The 23,885-nt window shown below is 40.9% G+C and overlaps 2 protein-coding genes and 1 pseudogene across 2 annotated transcripts; all 3 read right to left on the minus strand.

Moving 5' to 3' along the window:
* Positions 1-1,470: 1,470 nt before the first annotated feature.
* On the minus strand, positions 1,471-4,480 carry LOC127636361 (olfactory receptor 1500-like). The gene is made up of 2 exons (XM_052116811.1): positions 3,542-4,480; positions 1,471-1,650 (listed from the first exon to the last, which is right to left on the minus strand). The coding sequence occupies exons 1-2, from the start codon at positions 4,478-4,480 to the stop codon at positions 1,471-1,473; spliced, it is 1,119 nt and encodes a 372-aa protein (XP_051972771.1).
* A 7,829-nt stretch (positions 4,481-12,309) lies between these two features.
* or30bv1 (odorant receptor, family 30, subfamily BV, member 1) lies at positions 12,310-13,287 on the minus strand. The gene has a single exon (XM_052117996.1). It carries the CDS (start codon positions 13,285-13,287, stop codon positions 12,310-12,312), a length of 978 nt encoding a protein of 325 aa, XP_051973956.1.
* A 5,001-nt stretch (positions 13,288-18,288) lies between these two features.
* Positions 18,289-19,677, minus strand: LOC127636362 (olfactory receptor 10G4-like; annotated as a pseudogene).
* Positions 19,678-23,885: the final 4,208 nt, after the last annotated feature.

The following is a 23,885-nucleotide window of genomic DNA, read 5'->3' on the forward strand; positions in this document are numbered from 1 at the left end:
CCTGTAAATGCATCCCTCCAGACCTGAATGAGTGTGTTCTATTATACTTCGCCCATGCTGCTGTGACACTCACCTAGACGCGTGACTCCCACGAGCACCTGACCAGGACGAGAGCTTTACATCACTCGCACGGAAAATCACACCCAAGAGAGAGGACAAAATATTGAGCTGTTCTGCATTGATAAAAAACATCTTTATATCGTTTCTTGTCCATATTTAAGCCAAAAGTTGAAAAAATAAACAGAGAGTAAAGTTAATACATTAAAAGTTAATACATTTTATATATATAGTCCTTTTTAACTAAACTCTCTTTTAGTATATTATTTAATAAACTACAGTTAAAAAGTTCCTTATTGTAAGGTTTTTCTTCCACTGTGTGGGTTACAGGTACCATGTGACGTGACCACACCATACTTAGCCACTGTCTGGAAACCTAAACTTTAATAGGAATTGATTCAAAATAGAGAAGGGGAAAGGTGCTTCAGGTTTTTCCTGACAGGATACTCAGCCTTACACACTCCAAATGGTTAGAAAAAGGATGGGGTTTGGGCATCTGCTGCCTGCCAGGAACAAACCCAGGCACCTTTGTACAATCAATTGGTAACTGTCAAAAAAAGGACAAAGGACGGTTCACCTTTCTAAAGCAGATGACATCTGTGTGTGTGTGTGTGTGTGTGTGTGTATACATGTTTATCCTACATTGTGGGGACCAAATGTCCCAAGGATAGTAAAACCTGAGATCACCTACTTTGTGGGGCCCAGCCAGCGGTCCCCATGAGGGAAATGGCTTATTAAACATACTAAATTATGTTTCTTTTAAAAGTTAATGTACTTTTTTTTTTTTTTTTTTACATTTTTAATGTACGAAAATGTAAAAATTCAAAGTGAGGATTTGGTTTAGGAGTAGGGTTAGGGGATGTTGTGTCAATATAGTGACCATCTAATGCTAATATATGCATCTGGGAGGAGTTCTTTTCTATTCCTATTCTTTCAGGGAAAAAAACCCACAGAGACTACATTCTGCCCAAAAGGGGAGGTCAACACCAGCCACACGTGGAACAGGCGCGGTGGTAGATCCTGCCTCAAAGAGGAGCTCTATAAACACAGCGACCAGGGGCAGAGAGAGGAGAACGTACCACGGAAAATACATCACAGTGGGTTACCAGAGTAATCGGCACCTGTGGAGCACCTATCCCACTACATGGCATATTAGTACCCGTAGTGGGACTGGTTGCAAACACCTCCTCCGAATTCGTGAGCCACAGGTCTAGGGAAAAAGGACATCCAGGGTCCACAACTTCGTGAACTCGATTGGGGGTAAAAGTGCAATTTTACTCCTCAGGGGATGGGAAAGGCGCAATATGCAAGCGATACACCTGGCCAGCTGTTCCGTATTACCAAACACTACCTGTTCGTACCTGAAAGAGTACCGTGGCCGTGAGCGGCACCCTGAACCCAGTAACCAATCATCTAGCCGCGAGGGCTCAGTGGAGGATGGAGGGTTCCAGTCCAACCCAATACTCGCAGTGGCCCAGCAAGCATAGCAGTCAGCTCTTCGTTGGCCTCAGACTGGGTGGGCACACCCGAAGTCGAGTCCTTGGAATCTGACATCGCCAGTGCTCTCTCTGATGCAGCGATCAAGAACTCATCCTACTCACGAGCTCCAAAAAAGACGTTCAGCTGGCCATGAGGCGAGCTGGTCTCATCTCGGAACTCAACGGCGGCAAACGAGCATGCAGGGGAATGGGAGGTCCGCAGGGATTTACCCGGCGAGATGAGACCCAAATCACCTCCATCTCGTACCCATAGGTAGAAAGCACAGCGTGGGGGGCAGATGGAGTGGCTTTCCACCGGAAGAAGGAAAGCCGCGACTGCCACGTTGCCATGGTCATATTCTCTTTCTCACTACTGCATCCTTCTTTAGGCCAGTTGAAGGGGCTTCTTTCAAAACTTAATGGCACAGGATAAGTTTGAGGGTCTTTTGGATGAATTATTCTAATGAAGGTTGCAGTAGCAGCTCTCTTGAGGCCAAGCAGGAGTGCATCTGTCCTGTGTAAGCTCATAATCTGTTTTGCGTTCACTTCTTTCCCAACTATAATGACAAGTCATTTACTGAATAGACCCTCTGTCTAAGAAGATAATTTGTGGATGTCTGGTCCTGGCTACTGCAGTTTAGCACATGAAGAAGAATGAAAAAAGGGACTGACACTGATGAATAAGAACTAATTACAATGAAACTAAACTGCATTAGTAACTGTTTATAATTAAAACAAAGCATGAACTGTCTACTATTACCAGTGAGTACTGCTCTAGGAAATTCAAATGATTTATACCCAATTGCTCCACAAACAATACACAATTTGCAATCATACAATTTTTGCAAGCTATGGGCCTGTAAGGACTAGAATACTGATACAACATCAGTTAACAATGTTTATTGATAATCTATGTTAATAAATCATTAAATCTGTCTTGACTTAAACACAGCAAAACAAGACACCTGTTTTTATTGGTTCAGTCAGTAACGCATGACCTTCCACATCTATTCTCATAGTGGGGTTCAAACATCTCACAGTCCACATTGAAAATCTGGAATTCAATATCTAATTTAAACCTGGAAATAAACAGTTTTAGAATCTGTGTAAATGTAAAACAAAGAAAACTTATAATGTAAACTGAAAAAAAAAAAAAAAATCAATCAATTAAGCAAATATGTAAACTTCTTTGCACAAAAGATTTCCTTGCTTCCATTGTAGCACAAACAATGCTTTTGGGAACATTCTCAAATGCTGGGATAAAATCGGGTTTCAAACACACACACACACACACACACATGTTGGTCTACCTTTCATTATGAGGACTTTCCATAGACATAATGACTTTTATACTGTACAAACTATAGATTCTATCCTCTAAACCTAACACAACCCCTAAACCTAACCCTCACAGAAAACCTTCTGCATTTTTACATTTTCAATAAAACATTGTTTAGTATGATTTTTAAGCGATTTGAATTATGGGGACACTAGAAATGTCCTCATAAATCACATTTATAGCATAATAACCTTGTAACTACTAATTTGTAACTTACAAAATTGTCCTCGTAAATCACAAAAACATGCACACACACACAAGCGCACACACACACACACACACACACACACACACACACCAGCTTGAGTGCATGTTGTCATTGAAATAAAAGGGGCACATATTAAATAATCTATGTTTATTATTCAATTCAATATTTCACCCAAATTGTTATGCTGATGGCATAATTTGTAATTAAAAACATATTCAATTAGAAAAAAAGCTAAATAGAAGCATTTCACAAGTGTGATCTATACTTTTGAAGCCCACTATATTATCAATACATAATAGAAAATAATTACGAATATTGTCAATATCTAACAACAATATATAAGCAAATACTGTGTGTTGCATAATGAGATGCATAACATAATCTAATTGACAGGTCACTTCATTTAGAAATAGTTAATCTCTTGCCCCTTCGATTTTTCTGCACACAATGTTTCTGTACACATTTCAGAAGGAATTGCCTGATCTCTTTGATCCTGATGCAGTAAATGAAAGGATTTACCAGTGGCGGTAAAAGACTATAGAACATGATAAGGGCGATTCTCTGACTACTACTTATTGTTATTGGAACATTTGGTAAAGAAGTGCTGGCATAAACAACAAAACGTGGCACAAAATAGAGGGTAATGATAGTCAGCTGTGTTGCACAGGTAGAGAGGGCTTTAAGTCGGCCTTGAGCATTTGCTATTCGAAGCACAGACACAAGGATACTTACATAGGAAATGAGAATTAAAGAGAATGGTACAAGAAGAACAAACATTGCTATACAATAGGACACAAAGTTCTGGAATGTGATATTAGCACAAGCAAGCTGGTTCATAGAGGAGGCGTCACAAAAACAATGAAGGATCATATTTGGCCCACAGAATGGCATTTGCAATGTCAGCATTGAAATAACAGTTGGGGCAATCATTGCAGAACACCATGACAACCCTAGTAAAATTCTCATTGTGCGGTTAGGCATTAAAACTGAGTATCTTAGTGGGTAACAGATTGCCAAGTACCGATCTAGAGCCATGATCATCATGATAAGAGAGTTTAGAGTACCAAAGTAGTGAATTAGCTGCCTTTGCAACATACAAACATAGAAAGCAATATAGCCGTCATTAAACCAATAACGAGAAATCACTTTTGGCAAGGCAACAGTGCAAAAACCAATATCAGACAAAGACAAACTCAGCATGACAATATACATTGGCTTATGAAGGCTGCGTTCAATTATAAAAAGGACCACAACGAGACAGTTCCCCGTAATCACAGCCATGTAGATGCAGAATAAAACGGTGGCCATCAGGTTGTAGAATTTAGGCTGAAGTCCAGGGAAGCCCACAATGAAAAACTCTGTTACAGCAGAAGCTGTTGTTTGGTTCTCCCATGTCATACTAAAAACATATCAAACATACAAACAACCATTTACACAAATATAAATTATTTGAAGGTAAACACTGATTCTTTTTAACACATGTCAATCATCTGCCAGTCAACTTTTACCCAAAAGTATGTACTTATTTATTTAGCCTAAATAATATATATCTTTTTATTTTACCTATTTAAAAATACAAATTAATAATTTAAAAAGAAATATACAATTACTTAATTAAAATTAATCTACATAATTACAATTCACTGCATAATTAAATACTGTACTTAATCCTATATTAAAGCTGTACATGTGTTTTCTTTATTGTCACTGATTTGTGACAATAATGTAGTCTTAAATTAACTTTAAAATGTACTTTTCTTAAATAAAATTTAGGTTGTATTGAAATTTAGCTAATCAAGTGATTACCTTAATTATTCCTCAGTCAAGTTACATGACATCTGCTAAGAATCTCAGTGATCTATGCACATGCCAAAGTTCTGCATGTGTCTCATTATTTTATAGCTGTAGAATCAGTGTTAAAACCTGTAGGGTCCAACACGTCATGTTTACGTTGCCCAGTTTCATGATACTATATGTTAAAACAGACCTTTGGGCTTTACTGGTTGAGATGCTTTGTAAATTAATGGAGAAGTGTAAGCATCTCTCTCCCTCTCTCACACGCATGCACGCACGCACACACAAACAAACTCTCAGGAAGGGGAACACGTTCTATGGCCCCTTTAACCAGGAGATTTGTTTTTTCTTACAGTAGACATGACTGATCCGGTTTGACGGAAGTGGCGACCATGCCATTGAAACACAGAGGATGGCGAGAGAATTGAATTCTGTAGCCTCTTTCTACTGTTCTTAGAGCCCACATAGAAATACCGGGCAGAAGTTTCCACACTGCCAGGTTTTCTAGAATGGATACTAATTGCGAAACTTCCTGTTGAGGGGATGTCAGGTGTTCCGCGTCATATAATAAGGCAGGAAACAGCGGTACACCCAACTTTTAGTTGGAAACCTCTGCCTCCCGAAACACCAGAGGCGGCGGGAAAGGAGACGATTCGTGAGGGTACCAGGAGGGGCGAAGTGGATGGTACACGCGCCCCGTCCCGAGGGGAGCTACCCTCACCGGGTTGAGCGCAAGACCCTCAGGGTTTTTTCCTTTTTGAAATAACCGCCCTGAGGTCTTGCTTTGGAGGCTGTCAGGGGCGACGAGCCTGTCCCCAGTCATTACGAGGGGGAGCATGACTCGCCATGCTCTGTTTTTGATCCTCCCTTCTAGCAGGACTGGGGCGGGACTGGGTGGCCGACAGCCCCGCCCCCTGAGTGCAGCGAGGAAATAATTGCCCGAAAGCTTCCTCATGGCTTTTTGCCTCCTGGAACCTGGAGACAACCGTAGTCATGGCGTCTCCGAAAAGTCCAAAAGGCAAAACCGGGGCATCAGGGAGGAAAGTTTAATCTTTGTCCTTGATGCCCGATAGGTTGAGCCAAAGGTGTCTTCCCGTGCTGACCAAAGCGTACATAGACCGGCCAATAGCACGGGCTGTCTGTTTGGTCGCAAATAGAGATAGGTCCGTGGCTCGACGAAGCTCAGAAAAGGCTTGCTCGTCGAGCGCAGTACCCGCACTCAGGTCCTCCAGCAGGTCAGCCTGTAATATAGCCATTGTGTGCAGAGCAGCACCAGACCTGCATTTTCTGTCTGTGCCACGCCCACGCAGAGTCGGCTCTCGTGGAGACAGATTGTCCTCACTGTGAGGACATGAGTCTCAAGTTGCTTCGCTCACGAATCGCCTCGTTCTGAGGGACGATTCAGCCTCTCGCGCCCTCCCAACAGCCTCTTCTGTGATTCCCGAGGGTTCACACGAAGGGGCATGGCGGGGCCGCAAGGTCGAGCAGGATGAACTTGAGGTGGATTTCATGCCGGCACATGCCCCACGAGCCCCTAAATCTCCAAGAAGCGCATATTTCCCCATACGCTATGTGCAAGATGAGCTCCGGCCCTCTGAAGGAGCGTGCAGCCTCGTCTCGTTTGGTGGATCTGATGCTAGGGATGATAAGGATGATAATGACGATGTCATGTCTCTTGATGCATCAGGCGACTGGACAATGGATGATGCTACCACCCCTCCCCCCAGCGAGGGCGAGGATCGTGTGCGCACCACTGACAGGGAGATGATTCGCGTCCTTGCAAGGGCGGTCGAAGAACTCAATCTCGAGTGGTCTCCCCCAGAGGTACCTGGACAGTCTCGCCTTGATGATTAGTTCTTGAAGTCCAGACACCATCAAGCAGCCGCACCCCACAGAACTGCCCCGTTCTTCCCTGAGGTGCACAGCGAACTATCTAAGTCCTGGCACGCGCCCCTCTCAGCGCACACGCGCAGTGACTACGTTCTCTCAAACGTGGACCACGGGGAAAAGAACGGCTATGCTCAACTACCCCCAGTGGAGGAGGTGGTAGCAGCACATCTCTGCCCAACGAGTAGCAGGGAATGGAAATCATGCCCCATTCATCCTTCTAAGCCGTGTAGGCAGATGTCCACACTGGCGGGGAAAGCCTACTCAGCAGCAGGACAAGGTGGATCAGCATTCCATGCAATGGCAGTGCTTCAGGTATTCCAAGCGATGCTCCTCAGACAAATGGATGAGCAAGGCTTTGATCCGCAGACTTTTAAAGAGCTTCGGGCCGCTACAGACTTGAAAAGTCATGGCGCAGGCCATCGGGAAGTCTATGGGTAACCTGGTTGTTCTGGCAAGGCATGTATGGCTGACACTCACGGAGATGAGTGACAGAGAGAAGACATCTCTATTGGCTGCCCCAGTGTCTCCAGCCGGCCTCTTTGGCGGCGCAGTGAGTACGTTTGCTGAGCGCTACGTCACGACTCAGCAGCAGTCACAAGCCATAAGGCACTTTATGCCCAAACGGAGCATACTGCAGACGGCTCGCCCCCGCTCTGTCTCAAGCCAGCGCCCGGCTAAAAGACCCATGACCGCTAACTCAGCGCCTGCACCGGCCCCTGCCGAGCCACCAGTGAGGCCACGTAAGCCTTGGCCCAAACGGAAGCAGCCGTATCAGCGCCCAGCTTGCGCCAACGGAAGGAACTCCCCCGTGCAGCGGAAGCGCTCCTGATGGGTGCAATGCTTTGAAGAGGAAAATGGAGCCCGTCGTTCCCTCCGGTGCTCCGAAGAAGGCTAGATTGGAGACACAGAACACTGTTCCCCACCTCCCCACTGCTGTTCGTTGGGACAGGAATATTGCTGTTCACAATGTTTTAAAATTTATTGTTTCTGTGTCATATGCAATAAAAAATGCAATAAAGAATTCAGCACTCGTTGCAAATGCACGAGATGCTCATACATTCTCAAAACAGAGCCCTTTTCCTCTTCAAAGCACACACATTATGCATAACCGCTTCCCTGTGGTAAGCGACACATTATATCATACGGTGAGCAAACCAAAGTGCCCTCTGTCCCATTACGTGAACGCGTGGCGAGCCCTAACGGGCATTTCAGAATGGGTGCAAAAAACGATCAAACATGGCTATACAATCCAATTCGCTTGCCGGCCACCCCGTTTCAACGGCGTTCTGTCTTCCACGATTTCGTCCGAAGACGCGCCAGTGTTACGAGACGAAATACACAATCTAATCATGAAAAACACGATAGAGATTGTGCCAAATTGTCAAGCACAAAAAGGGTTTTACAGCCATTATTTTCTTGTCCCAAAGAGAGACGGTGGACTTCGGCCAATCTTGGATCTGAGACATTTAAATTGCGCACTTATAAAGCACCCATTCAAAATGATTACTCAGAAACTAATTCTATCGCATATATGCCCACACGATTGGTTTGCTTCGATAGATCTGAAGGATGCGTACTTCCATATCCAAATTGTACAGCACTACAGGATGTTTTTGAGATTCGCGTTCGAGGGAACAGCGTATCAATTCAAAGTCCTGCCCTTCGGACTGTCTCTGGCTCCTCGCACATTTACGAAGTGCATCGATGCGGTGCTCGTCCCTCTGAGACTGAGCGGTGTACGCATATTGAACTACCTCGACGATTGGCTGTTACTAGCACAATCAGAGGCTCTGTTATGCCAACATAGAGAATTACTGCTTCAGCATCTAAACAGCTTGGGCCTCAATGTAAACTGGGTGAAAAGAAAGCTCTCTCCCAGCCGAAATATCTCCGCACCTCACGAGCGAGCATGTTCAGCCCATTCTACAGTGTCTGTCTCAGTTCAAACTGGGGAGATCACTTCCTCTGAAGCTGTTTCAGAAAGCATTGGGATTTATGGCGGCGGCATCGGCTATAATCCCATTAGGTCTCTTACACATGAGACCACTTCAGTGCTGGCTGAAGCACCGTGTGCCACAACATGCTTGGCGCCAAGGCCAAGCATGTCTCACTTTATCCCGCCGCTGTATAGCTGCATTGGTACAATGGACAGGTCCTGCATTTTACCAGCGAGGTGTGGCGCTGGGGCAAATTATCAACCGGAAAGTGGTGACAACAGATGCTTCCAACACAGGTTGGGGGGCGGTGTGCGATGGGTGCCTGACTTTCGGCACCTGGACAGTGGCATATCAACCGCCTAGAACTATCGGCTGTAATTCTAGCCTTGAAGGCTTTTCAGTCAGAAATAGCGAACTGTCATGTCCTAGTTCGCTCAGACAACATATCAGTTGTGGCATATATAAACCGCCAAGGTGGCGTTCCTTCACCGACACTGCTGAGACTGTCATGGTACCTCCTCCTATGGAGCGAGTGACATCTCCTCTCCCTGCAAGCAACATATGTCCCAGGCTGCCTGAATTACGGACCTACTGTCACACCAAGGGGTGATACCGGGCGATTGGAGACTTCATCCTCAGACGGAGTTGAGGATTTGGGAAATATTCGGCAAAGCAGAAATCAACCTATTTGCCTCAGTGGAGAATGCCCACTGTCCCCTTTGGAATTCGAAGTCCCAAGCCCCGTCGGGAACGGATGCAATGGCACACAAATGGCCGGCGAAATGCAAATACGCGTTTCCTCTGCTATGCCTAATCCACTCTGTCATATGCAAAGTCAGAGAGGACAAGGAAACGGTTCGATTAGTTGCGCCGAGATGGCCCAACCAGCCATGGTTTCCAGAAATGATAGAGATGCTGTACAGCCCACCATGGGAAATACCGCTGAGGAGGGATCTCCTCTCTCAGGCGCACGGCACAATCTGGCATCCCCAGCCCGAGCTGTGGAACCTGCATGTGTGGCCACTGAACGGGGTGCACTACACGAGCCAGAACTGACACGTTAAGTCATGAACACCATTTTACAAGCCAGAGCACCGTCCACAAGACGCCTCTATGCACTAAAATGGAAGATTTTCACTGACTGGTGTCTCTCACGTAGTAAGGACCCAGTCAACTGCCCCATACATGAAATTCTAATATTTCTTCAAGAGCGATTAGACGCAGGACTCAAGTGTATGTGGCAACTATAGCTGTGTATCACGCACATGAAGCCGGCGCCTCTATAGGCAAGCATGATTTAATCATAAAGTTCCTAAAAGGAGCAAGACGATTAAACCCGCCTCGGCCAGCTACAATCCCGACTTGGGACCTAACTTTAGTCCTAAAAGCCCTCGCAGGGCCCCCTTTCGAGCCTTTGGACTCTTTTGATTTGCGTATGCTTTCCGTTAAGACCACACTATTGCTTATAATTCCATAAGTCACAAGCACTTCATTATAAATAAACTACCCTCCCCGGCCGGGTTCATAAGGAGTAATTCATACTATATGGCTATAGCTCATATATTCATTATGGGTGCTCTCCTCCTGGCCATCATAAGGATCACTCACTGCAGCATACTCATGTCGGTGCTTCGTCCCATAAGACTGAAGTTATGTCATGTTGTGCGGCGTGATGGGATTCTGTTCCCCATATGCATTAGTAACGCAATGTCAAGTGGACTGAAGTCGTAAGGGAACGTCTCGGTTACGTACGTAACCTCGGTTCCCTGAGATGAAGGGAACGAGACATTGCGAACGCTAGCCGCACCACAAGACTCTGAGTTCTTGAGGCATGAGCAATGCGCTCCTTGTTCTCAGTCAGAAATTCTGAGGAAATGGTATGTGTGCACCTGTTTTATAGTGATCAGTTCGCACTGAAACGAGCAGTCAGTTTCGCGCCAAAAACAGTTGGGGCTCAAACACCATAGCCAATATTAGAATATTGGCGTTATTGTAGAGAGGTTTCAAATAGGTCCTGTATGAAGGCACTCCCATATGCGTTAGTAACGCAATGTCTCGTTCCCTTCGTCTCAGGGAACCGAGGTTACATATGTAACCGAGACGTTCTCCCCATTCATTTGTATGCAATCCGCAAATGGTGACTTGACCATTACGCTCTCTCCTATGTAGAAACTGTGATGTTGTTATGTCAGTATAGAAGATCTCTGGTTCTTATTCACTCTGAAGTGTGTAGTGCATGCAGAGTATGTTTAAATAATGAAATCGCACCATTTTGCACTTTAATAATCACACTGGGCTATTTAAACAGCTGTTTATTTGAAGGTGTGAAGTTACCGTAAAAACACACACACATACTGAAAAACCTTAATTCAACTTAAGACAGAAATATGTTAATATTGTACAGTAAAATGTTATATTCACTAAAATGCATTCACAATAATAATAATACTTATACTAATATCTCAAACTCAGAATGTTTTCATTTATACTGTGATGCAGAACTTTATTTGACTAAAAACAAGACCAGTGTTGTGCTTTAGATTATGCTGTGATGATTGGATTTTTACAGAAGCATTTTATTTGATAAAAAAATTAAGAAATGGTATGTTGAAAAGCAATTGTTCTCTTTTAATTTTATTAAAGTATTATTCATTATTTTGATTAGACACCATTTTAAAACTTAAGTTGAATTTCAACTTTAAAAAAGAAAAGCAATTTGGGCCTACCTTAAAGAAAATGGTTTACTTAATTGAAAAAAACACTTGAAGGGAAACGTGCAGTTGTATTAATTTATTATTTACATTGATATTTCACTTTTTAAATTGGCTAAAAATGGGTGTTCAATTTTCAATATTATCAGTATTTAATATTATGTACCAATACCAGTAAAATATTAATATAATCTTACTGGTATTGGTACAGACCAATGAAATTTTGGTATCGTGACAACCCAATAGATACTGTTACGAACTACACCTTTGGTTACTCTGCTAGAACTGACTTTATACATCCAAAAAAATATTCACCAAATGGTCAGTTGGTTAGAAGTAATTGCAGAAATTGCAAAGGAGTTACTAGACCTGAGAAAAGGTCTAGCATTTGTTTGTGGATGCCATTTGATATCTAAAGCAATACAAAAAAAGTGTGATTTAAGTGTCAATTTTTTTGGGGGGCAACTGTAGTTTTTCATATTTATACATAGCATACCATATATAACTGCATGGGTACTACAGATTATGGCACTCCTGTACAAAAAAGATTACTCTCTCAGAAACCATTTCATTTTTGATATACTTAATAAACATCCAAAAGTGTTTAAAAATGTCAGTCATTGTAATCGAGTAGATATTTGCCTTCTTTCATGCCCAGGCTTGTATTGGGACCACCAGATTTCAGTGGAATACTTTGCCACAACAATGAATTAAACTGATCATAGAAAAACAGTAGTTCATTACAGTGTTATGCAGACAAACAAAAATTACTGTTATTTCACTGAAATCATCATGTTAATAAAATACAAAACACCACAGAACATAAGATTGCTGATATTAGATATTGAAATGCTCTAATAACATACTAATCTCTTACAGGACAGGCTTCAGTCTTTTACAAAGTAATAACATTAATTCTTGGTGACTGCCTCATCGCTGTCTGCCTTTTTACCCACTTGCTTAAAATCTGTCTGATCTCCTTAGTACGCAAACAGTAAATTAAGGGATTTATCAGGGGTGGAATGAGGCTGTACAGTAGTGTAAGGAGTATTCTAAAATCTGTGCTGATTTGGAATCGCAAGAAGCTGGAGATATACACAACACAGCGAGGTACATAAAACAGTGCAATAATGCACAGCTGTGTGCTGCAAGTTGCAAAGGTTTTCCAGCGACTTTGTGAGTTTGACAGCCTCATCACGGATGCTATGATGTGAAAATATGAGTAAATGATAAAGGCTAGAGGGAGAAGAAGAACAATTAGTGCCACGCACAGAGCCACCAACTTCTGCTCGGTGTTCTCTGCACAGGCCAGGCTGGTTATAGAGATGTGGTCACAGAAGCATTGAACTATAAGTTTAGGACCACAATAGGGAAGCTGTAGAGTGTGTAGAGTGGCTATAGAAGGAGCAATCATGGCAGTAACCCAAGCTGAGATGTTTAGAATGTAGGTAGTGTGGTTAGTCATAATAGTTGGGTATCTCAGAGCGTAACAAATAGCCACATAGCGATCAAGACCCATGATCATCATTATCAACGAGTTTAATGTCCCAAAATAGTGGATTAGCTGCATTTGGAAGAAGCAAACGTGAAAGAGGGTTGCTCCAGCATCAAACCAGTATCTTGATATGATCTTAGGTAATGCAACAGTGGAGAAACACATATCAGAGAGTGCCAGGCTTGCAAGGATAATATACATGGGCTTCCTGAGGCTTTCGGAACTGACAAACAAAGCCAGATAGAGAGTGTTCCCAGCCACTGTTGTTGTGTAGACGAGGAAGAAAATGACAGATACAAGGCCATAGTAGTCCTGATGGAGTCCAGGAAAGCCCACAATGATGAACTCAGAGATTGTCGTAAAATTCTTCAGTAACATTTCGCAAATGTCTGCAGAGATCAGCAAATAAGTCATTTATAATATGAACATAATAAATGTCAATTAACTGTCTGTTTCAGAAAATCTATTCTCAATATCTGTTAAAGACAAGACACCTTTGAAAAAAAAAAGTAAAGCCAAAAAAAGAATAATAATGACATAAAATATAAAAAAGTAATCTCAACAAACAAAAGGCTGAAATTATGACATTAAGCAAGACATCAATAAACAGCAGGACATCAGATATATAGAAAATGTGTGTGCACCTGGTATGTTGACTCTATACTCTAAGTGTTGACCATGTATTACCGGTTGTTATATAGTGTTCGCTACAACAGTATACAGCCATGTAAGTTTTTTGCATGGGGGGTGGTGGGTGAGGGGAAGGGCTTTAGGGGCTAAATGCTACTCATAACATATGAAGAAAGATTCCTTAGCCTAACTGAAACAGGTGGAAGCTTTGTGTTCATTGAGGCCAGCATTACCTGATCTTACGAAGGTCTCACCCATACATTAGCATATTGTTTTTAGCTATACACATTGTACAGCCTTTGCACTGTACTAGATGACTGCATCAGGCTTATGTCAAGTGTATTTTTAAAAACTTTATATATATCTTTTAAACATCAAACTGAATGCACATTAAATTAAGTGTTCTTATTTGTTTGGTTATTTGCAAATCCACTGTAAAAAGTGTTAACATGTACCGATATTACCTTAAGGATCAATTTCTAACTGATCTAACTTTAAAATGTCTTTAGTTGGTGCAACCTAATGTAATCAGGTTGATTCAGTTATATGATATAATATTTTGACTATTTTTGACAAAACAAAGAAAGTTAATTAAGATGTTACCACATCAAGGACATTTTTTGTGTTACCATAACAAAACATTTTCTACAGTGACTAAGTTTACATAGACATCAGAATGCGGCTTATTGTGAGAAAGCAGCGTTTTGGTTTACATGCACTGTATAAGCGGCTTTGCCAGTAAGTAGCCTTCTCCACAGCAACATAATTTCCCTGCAATGCTTGTGTAAATAACAAACATGGCATCTCAAGAAGACTTCACTATTTTATTCCCTGTTGCTCGCGTTATTTGCAGATATTCCAGAGTTGTTGCTGTGTTTGCTTTCTTAACTTTCTATCATGACCTGCAGTGGAATCGCACTGCAATAGTGAGATTGCCCTCTTACGTAAAACTAATTTATGCGAGTGACCATCGAGATTTTACATTGCTTTTCACACTGTACCTCCAGGAATATTACATTTTTTGCACAGTGTTGACTTGTTGTTAGTCTCAATCCTATGATGTTTGTTATACAGTCTGTTCACAAACATGCACATTCCTCAAAACCCAGTTAGAATGCACTTATGTGTTAACATGTCCACATAATCACATTCTTTTAGATGGTGTACATGGTCACTTACTTATCTGACCAATAAAATCAACTTTTAGTTTTTGCAATTCACTTAAATGGTCCTGAGATCATTGTTCTGTCAACATAAGGCCAACTGAAAATTCACTACTTTTACATAAGATTATGAAAGTTGCTTGATTCCAGGCATACAATATGATAGCCCTACACAGACAAGGATTAAATGTCAATAACTTCTTATTTTTTCTGTCTATGTCATCAGACCACAAGGGTTTTGCATTGTTTGTGGCTTTCATGGTGTCAATATCTACACTAATTGGTGTTTGGTCATTTACTGAATTACTCAGTGAGAATTCTCTCAGGTTTGGATTCCCATCAGTGCAATCTTTAGGGTCTGTCTGGCATCTCCAGAGAACAATTAAGGACATGAAGCAAATATGTTGATACTTTGCAGACAAACAACTGTCAAAGCATTCAAGACACTTGGTGACATGCAAACCTATGACATCACACCTCTAATGCCTTCCTAATTGAGTAGCCCTCCTCTGTGTTGAGTAAAAAATGTAAGCTAGATGGGTGGAAATTATGTTAAATTATACTGTTTCCACCAACCTGGTCAAACATTTAATTCAGAAGTATAGTAGACTGGACTAGTGGTTTATCAGTGTTTTGCAAATAGTAAATTGTAATGGATCAAAATATATCAGCTACTTCTTGGTTTATTGATTCTCATCTGTATGTCTGATACACCAATGTGTGCCTGGTAAACGCTAGGCCGCAGTGTCTATACCTTAAATAAAATATCATGTAATTTTAATATGAAAACATTTATATTAACAAGGTGGACACAATGTGGCCTAGTTTACACACTACAGTTTCAGCCATATTTCACAGATTCAATGAAAACTCAGTTCCCATATATAACCAAACTCTTGTGTGTACAGAATGGATTTAAAAACTCAAAAGTGGATTGACAACCTTATTAATCTGCAGTGTGTATACTCTAGTTAATACATGAACAATCCCCCCTAGAGCACAATGATGCCAAGGTTTTAATACACTAATGCCATAATTGAATAAGCTAATAGATTTTGTTGTTATTAGCTCTATTGGGAAATTATTGAATGAAAATTGTTCAAGTACTGTTTATTAACATCACCTAACACACACACATATATATATACAGGTGAAACTCGAAAAATTAGAATATCGTGCAAAAGTTCATTAATTTCAGTAATTCAACTTAAAAGGTGAAACTAATATATTATATAGACTCATTACAAGCAAAGTAAGATATTTCAAGCCTTTATTTGATATCATTTTGATGATTATGGCTTACAGTTTATGAAAACCCCAAATTCAGAATCTCAGAAAATTAGAATATTGTGAAAAGGTTCAGTATTGTAGGCTCAAAGTGTCACACTCTAATCAGCTAAACACCTGCAAAGGGTTCCTGAGCCTTTAAATGGTCTCTCAGTCTGGTTCAGTTGAATTCACAATCATGGGGAAGACTGCTGACCTGACAGTTGTGCAGAAAACCATCATTGACACCCTCCACAAGGAGGGAAAGCCTCAAAAGGTAATTGCAAAAGAAGTTGGATGTTCTCAAAATGCTGTATCAAAGCACATTAATAGAAAGTTAAGTAGAAGGGAAAAGTGTGGAAGAAAAAGGTGCACAAGCAGCAGGGATGACCGTAGCCTGGAGAGGATTGTCAGGAAAAGGCCATTCAAATGTGTGGGGGAGCTTCACAAGGAGTGGAGTGAGGCTGGAGTTACTGCATCAAGAGCCACCACACACAGACGGGTCCTGGACATGGGCTTCAAATGTCAAACGTCTTACCTGGTCTAAAGAAAAAAAGAACTGGTCTGTTGCTCAGTGGTCCAAAGTCCTCTTTTCTGATGAGAGCAAATTTTGCATCTCATTTGGAAACCAAGGTCAAAGAGTCTGGAGGAAGAATGGAGAGGCACACAATCCAAGATGCTTGAAGTCCAGTGTGAAGTTTCCACAGTCTGTGTTGGTTTGGGGAGCCATGTCATCGGCTGGTGTTGGTCCACTGTGCTTTATTAAGTCCAGAGTCAACGCAGCCGTCTACCGAGACATTTTAGAGCACTTCATGCTTCCTTCAGCAGACAAGCTTTATGGAGATGCTGACTTCATTTTCCAGCAGGACTTGGCACCTGCCCACACTGCCAAAAGTACCAAAACCTGGTTCAATGACCATGGTATTACTGTGCTTGATTGACCAGCAAACTCGCCTGACCTGAACCCCATAGAGAATCTATGGGGCATTGCCAAGAGAAAGATGAGAGACATGAGACCAAACAATGCAGAAGAGCTGAAGGCCGCTATTGAAGCATCTTGGTCTTCCATAACACCTCAGCAGTGCCACAGGCTGATAGCATCCATGCCACGCCGCATTGAGGCAGTAATTAATGCAAAAGGGGCCCAAACCAAGTACTGAGTACATATGCATGATTATACTTTTCAGAGGGCCGACATTTCTGTATTTAAAATCCTTTTTTTATTGATTTCATGTAATATTCTAATTTTCTGAGATTCTGAATTTGGGGTTTTCATAAGCTGTAAGCCATAATCATCAAAATGATATCAAATAAAGGCTTGAAATATCTTACTTTGCTTGTAATGAGTCTATATAATATATTAGTTTCACCTTTTAAGTTGAATTACTGAAATTAATGAACTTTTGCACGATATTCTAATTTTTCGAGTTTCACCTGTATATATATATATATATATATATGGTATTACAGTGCACATAAATATAAAAAAATTTGCTATTTCTATTGCTATTTTATATTGTTAAGCTCAGCTGAATTTAATTACAGCTCAGTCAAGTCATTTTCAAGTCGTCATTTTTATGTGTATAGCGCTTTTCACAACACACATCATTTCAAAGCAGCATTACAGAAGATCAGCCTTTAACATAAGATAAAACTGTAATGTCTATAAGTCATCATTGTGTAGTTTGATAAAATACGATCGTGAATTGCGCTTTACACTGCATCTCATTCACCCATTCACACCCCAATGATGGCAGAGCTGACATGAAAGGTGCTAGCCTGCCATTGGGAGCAACTTGGGTTTCAGTGTCTGGCCCAAGGACACTTCGGCATGTGGAGTCATGTGTGCCGGGAATTGAACCGCCAACCATGTGATTAGTGGACAACCCACTCTACCATCTGAGCCACAGCCCCTCAAAAAAGAAAACCTAAAAAAAAGCTCAGTCTAGTCAAGACTGTAGAAAGTATTTATTGTATACCTCTGAACATTTTCCTTCTTAAAGCTAAAGTACTGCACTAGCATAACCAAGTAAAATTGCAAAAATAATCACTTTTTTTCAAACAGTTTCCAGAAAACTCCCCCATCTTACATTGGTTGTACAAATAGATAGTCCCACACCAAAATCACAGCATTTGCTTTGCTGGGTTGGATGAGCTGCTCAACAGTGTTACACTTCATACAAGTAAACTTTTTGCTGTACATTACTTTATTAACTCCTACTGTCATTTCAAAATAAGCAGAACTCTAAATATGTTTGCATCCTTCGTTTTTCTTCATTTTGGAAAACAGAGAATACAATATTTATCAACATATTTACTCTCATGCATTTTCTAAAGTGAGCAAGAGAATCATCAACACAAATCGGGTTGCAATATCTTCACAATCAGCCATGAAAATTTAACACAATAAAGCTATTTTGATAAACTTAATGAAAAAGCTTATTGATGAATGGTACAACTTTTTTTACCCAAAATACATCTGCATCTACATCTAGTAAGTTAGTGACCAGTTTTGGAGAAAAAAACTGAACAAAACGGGGCTTGGGTAGCTCAGCTAGTATTGATGCTGACTACCACCCCTGGAGTCACGAGTTCGAATCCAGGGTGTGTGTAGTGACTCCAGCCAGGTCTCCTAAGCAACCAAAATGGCCTGGTTGCTAGGAAGGGTAGAGTCACATGCGGTAACCTCCTCGTGGTCACGATTAGTGGTTCTCGCTCTCAATGGGGCGTGTGGTAAGTTGTGTGTGGATTGCGGAGATTTGTATGAGCCTCCATGTGCTGGGAGTCACCGCAGTGTCATGCACAGCAAGCCACGTGATAAGATGCGCGGACTGACTGTCTCAGAAGCGGAGGCAACTGAGACTTGCCCTCCGCCACCCGGATTGAGGTGAGTAATCGCGCCACCACGAGGACCTAGTAAGTAGTGGGAATTGGGCATTCCAAATAGGGGAGAAAAGGGGATAAATAAAAAACTGAACAATACAATGTGGTGACTCAAAAATGCATTGATCTTTTTGCTTGAGTTGTTGGAGAGTTTGGTCACACTATATGCCAGCACAGCATAAGTGCACATAATAAAGGGGAGCTGTCCACACATCAACCACAAGCTAAACATTGCTGGAAAATTAAAATAAAAACTGGGCTCAGGATTGACACATGCAGCTCTGACTATAGAAGGATAATCACAAAACACATATCTGATGACAGGTTTACAGTATGGAAGACTGTTTACTGTTGATGTCACAACACCCATTATAGTAAAACTAATGAGCCAAGTCAGCAAAATAAGCAGAAATCGTCATGAATTTGTCACCATGCTGTGATACCTCAATGGAAGCCTTATCGCAAGAAGTCAGTCTAATGCCATCAAAGACAGAGCCAAGAATACTTTGATATCACCAAGATGAAATAAGTACATCCTTGAAATATGTAGTAATATGAAACAGTTAATCTCAGCCAGCAGCATTGAAATGATGGTTGTGCTGCAAATAGAGGAGAACATTATGTCGACAACAGCTAAGTTACAGATAAATATGTACATTGGTTTGTGTAAACGTCTGTCCGTCAAAATGATGCACAGATTGATGCCGTTCCCAAGCAATATGAGCATGTAGGTAATTAAAATAAGGAATCCGAGGAGTTTTCGGTTCAGTAGGTGATCAAATGCAGTTATTACAAAGCTGTCTACAGTGCAATTTTCATTTGCCATTTTCAGCCAACCCCCAAACACAGACACAATTATATTCAAATACAGTAAGTACAGATGAAATGCCAAAGTCAATTAGAGCTGCAATGTACTCATGTATACACAGACAAAAAACTCCTAGGAAGGAAAATGGAAGAAAGATGCAGGCAGCATCTGTCCTGGCAAGAAGATAAAAACTGTAAAAATTGAAGAACAGTTTTAACAGAAAAACAAAATTTGTATTAATTCTTGGGAATAAATGTGAAACTAATTATAATCCTATTTTTTTTAGGAATTCCTTTGTTCCTAAAAAATATCTGTATTTCAAATCAAAGAAGTTTAGAAATATGCTGTGCACATAATATACCATCTGAGATTTTCATCCAGTTAAAGAGATGTGTGTGATGTCCAGCTTTTTTGTATTTTTATTGGGACAGACACTTCATGGTTTCCTTGCAGTCATGCAAGGAACTAAATTTGTGAGTTTGTTTAGAACAATATACAATGTCTTTCTACTGGCAGTATACACTCACCTAAAGGATTATTAGGAACACCATACTAATACTGTGTTTGACCCCCTTTTGCCTTCAGAACTGCCTTAATTCTACGTGGCATTGATTCAACAAGGTGCTGAAAGCATTCTTTAGAAATGTTGGCCCATATTGATAGGATAGCATCTTGCAGTTGATGGAGATTTGTGGGATGCACATCCAGGGCACGAAGCTCCCGTTCCACCACATCCCAAAGATGCTCTATTGGGTTGAGATCTGGTGACTGTGGGGGCCATTTTAGTACAGTGAACTCATTGTCATGTTCAAGAAACCAATTTGAAATGATTCAAGCTTTGTGACATGGTGCATTATCCTGCTGGAAGTAGCCATCAGAGGATGGGTACATGGTGGCCATAAAGGGATGGACATGGTCAGAAACAATGCTCAGGTAGGCCGTGGCATTTAAACAATGCCCAATTGGCACTAAGGGGCCTAAAGTGTGCCAAGAAAACATCCTCCACACCATTACACCACCACCACTAGCCTGCACAGTGGTAACAAGGCATGATGGATCCATGTTCTCAATCTGTTTATGCCAAATTCTGACTCTACCATCTGAATGTCTCAACAGAACTCGAGACTCATCAGACCAGGCAACATTTTTCCAGTCTTCAACTGTGCAATTTTGGTGAGCTCTTGCAAATTGTAGCCTCTTTTTCCTATTTGTAGTGGAGATGAGTGGTACCCGGTGGGGTCTTCTGCTGTTGTAGCCCATCCGCCTCAAGGTTGTGCGTGTTGTGGCTTCACAAATGCTTTGCTGCATACCTCGGTTGTAACGAGTGGTTATTTGAGGCAAAGTTGCTCTTCTATCAGCTTGAATCAGTCGGCCCATTCTCCTCTGACCTCTAGCATCAACAAGGCATTTTCGCCCACAGGACTGCCGCATACTGGATGTTTTTCCCTTTTCACATCATTCTTTGTAAACCCTAGAAATGGTTGTGCGTGAAAATCCCAGTAACTGAGCAGATTGTGAAATACTCAGACCGGCCCGTCTGGCACCAACAACCATGCCACGCTCAAAATTGCTTAAATCACCTTTCTTTCCCATTCTGACATTCAGTTTGGAGTTCAGGAGATTGTCTTGACCAGGACCACACCCCTAAATGCATTGAAGCAACTGCCATGTGATTGGTTGATTAGATAATTGCATTAATGAGAAATTGAACAGGTGTTCCTAATAATCCTTTAGGTGAGTGTACATTGGATAACACACTAGTCATAGTGCACAATTTTGCATCAACCTTTTAGTTCTCCATAAAACTATTTAAATAATGTCATTAGTATATCAATTAACAGTTATAAACAGTGTAAGAATGACAAATTATACACACAGAGCACTTAATTAAGAACACTATGGTCCTAATAAAGTGCCTGATGTGGTCTTCTGCTGTTGTAGCCCATTCGCCTCATGGTTCAATGTGTTGTGCATTCTGAGATGCTTTTCTTCTCACTACAATGGTACAGATTGGTTATCTGAGTTACCGTAGAGTTTCTGTTAGCTCGAACCAGTCTGACAACTCTCTGTTGAACTCTCATCAACATGGTGTTCCCATCTGCCGAACTGACACTCACTGGATGTTTTTTGCTTTTGTCACCATTCTGAGTAAACTCTAGAGACTGTTGTGTGTGAAAATCCCAGAAGATCAGCAGTTACAGAATACTTAAACCAGCCCATCTGACACCAAAAATCATGCCACAGTCCAAATCACAGAGATCACATTTTCCCCCATTCTGATGGTTGATGTGAACATTAACTGAAGCTAGCTCCTGACCCATATCTGCATGAAATTATGCTTTGCACTGCTGCCACATGATTGGCTGATTAGATAATTACTTGAATAAGAAGGTGTACAGGTGTTCCTAATAAAGTGCTCAGTGAGTGTATATAGAATGTGTGTGTATACAGTGGCATTAAAAGTCTGAGACCACTAGTAGTTGAATTTGTATTTAGCATTTTTTAAACGTATTATTTATTTATTATTGTTCATTAAAAGTAGCGGTAAGCGATTTTCCATTTTAACTTCCATGAGACTGAGCAGCAGCCTCTTTTTCCAAAATCCTGCATATCAAAGATATCGTTAAGAACGGCATCAAGCAGAACAGCAGCATTAATATGAGTTCCCATGGTTGTCAAACACAGCATAAAAATAATGTCCTCAACTGACAACTATAATGAATCTGAATATGGCATTAGGCTTCAATGACCCTGTTTCACTTGGTATTAAGATGCATTTCGGGTGATCCGATTACATTTGGTCAGCTCTAAATACAAACGTTTAGTGATCGGATCACAAAAACCACATACGAATGCGGTCAAAAACGCATGTGACCAGATCACATTTGAGGTGTAAATGCTAATCTGTCCTGTATGCGTCCTGACAGCAGTGAAGTATATTTTTGATGTAGTCTCAAACTTTGGACATCACTATGGTATGTGTACGTGTGTGTGTGTGTGAGTGTGTAATTGTATCCAGTGTTTTGTCCATCCATAACACAGGTATGGTGAATGTTATGATCACTTTACTTGCTAAAAAATTATTTCAGTTAGAGAGTATTCAAAGCTATAGAATGCATAAGTCACATGGACTATTTATTATACTTTTTTCCTTTTTGGGCCTTGACAGTATGACTCACCACACACTTTTATTGCATGGAAGAGAGCAGCCTGAAAAATTTGCTAAATATCTCCTTTTATGTTCCATGGTTAAGGAAAAATAACTTTATTAGCATTACTTGAGGAGAAAATAATGACAGAATTGTAATTTTTTGGTGTACTGTCCCTTTAATTTTAGACAGAGCCTTTCCAGCTATAAGTGGAAAAAAGAGAAAACTTCTCACCCCTGCCAATCACCTATAAAATTTATTCCTTGATAAAACGAAATATTGTTAGGGATGTTAGCGATACTGATGCTATTTTCAACAAAATGTGTTTATATGCTTTAAGTATTACTGAACCCAAATCTATATCTACAATACAGTTCAGAAGTGGTAATATCAAATCATATAATGTGAATTTCCAATCTTAATTACTCTTAGAAATGTATTGATCTTCATCATTCAGAATGTAGGTTAAATGTCAGAGACATCACAAAAATAACTTTGTTTGATTACTTGTTTGTGGGATTCTTCGTGTCAGTATCTACATTTCTGGGTGTTGTGACTTTGGGTAATTTGGTTAGTGAGAGTTCTCTCAGGTTTGGTTTCCTATCAGTGCAATCTTTACAGTCTGTCTGGAATCTCCAGAGAACAAATTATGGGTATGTTGAAACTTTGCATAAAAATAACTGTCAAAGTGTTCATTGCACATGCAAACCCATGGTGGTAAGAAAGAATGAAAAAACATTACTTCTAGTACAGACATTTTTTTTTAAGTTTGTTTCAGTTTTTATATTAGTAAGAAAATATTAGCTAGATAGGCATAAATGATTAAGATCAGAGCGCTTGCTCTCTCTCTCTCTCTCTCTCTCTCTCTTTCTATTTACACACACACAGTAGGAGTGCAGACAGAGAGAGGGAGAAAGCCACACAAAGATGGATGAAATTAAACTGATACGCTAGGTTTAGCCTAAATGGGTTTTATATGACACACATATAAACACACAGTAAATGTTCCTGTGATGTTGCAAAAATCTATTACACTTAATCAGCAGTCTACTTACCATCTGTTTGTGCTAGTTTGCA

The sequence above is a fragment of the Xyrauchen texanus genome, chromosome 44 (assembly GCF_025860055.1).
Source record: "Xyrauchen texanus isolate HMW12.3.18 chromosome 44, RBS_HiC_50CHRs, whole genome shotgun sequence".
NCBI classification, from domain to species: domain Eukaryota; kingdom Metazoa; phylum Chordata; class Actinopteri; order Cypriniformes; family Catostomidae; genus Xyrauchen; species Xyrauchen texanus.

What these genes read in the sequence shown, in the direction of transcription:
- LOC127636361 (XM_052116811.1), bottom strand. Translation starts at nt 4,480, where the DNA reads ATGACATGGGAGAACCAAACAACAGCTTCTGCTGTAACAGAGTTTTTC. An exon ending in GGCAATTCCTTCTGAAATGT is followed by an intron (nt 1,651 to 3,541) that starts GTACAGAAACAT and finishes GCTCGTGAGTAG; the next exon opens with GATGAGTTCTTGATCGCTGC.
- or30bv1 (XM_052117996.1), bottom strand. Translation starts at nt 13,287, where the DNA reads ATGTTACTGAAGAATTTTACGACAATCTCTGAGTTCATCATTGTGGGC.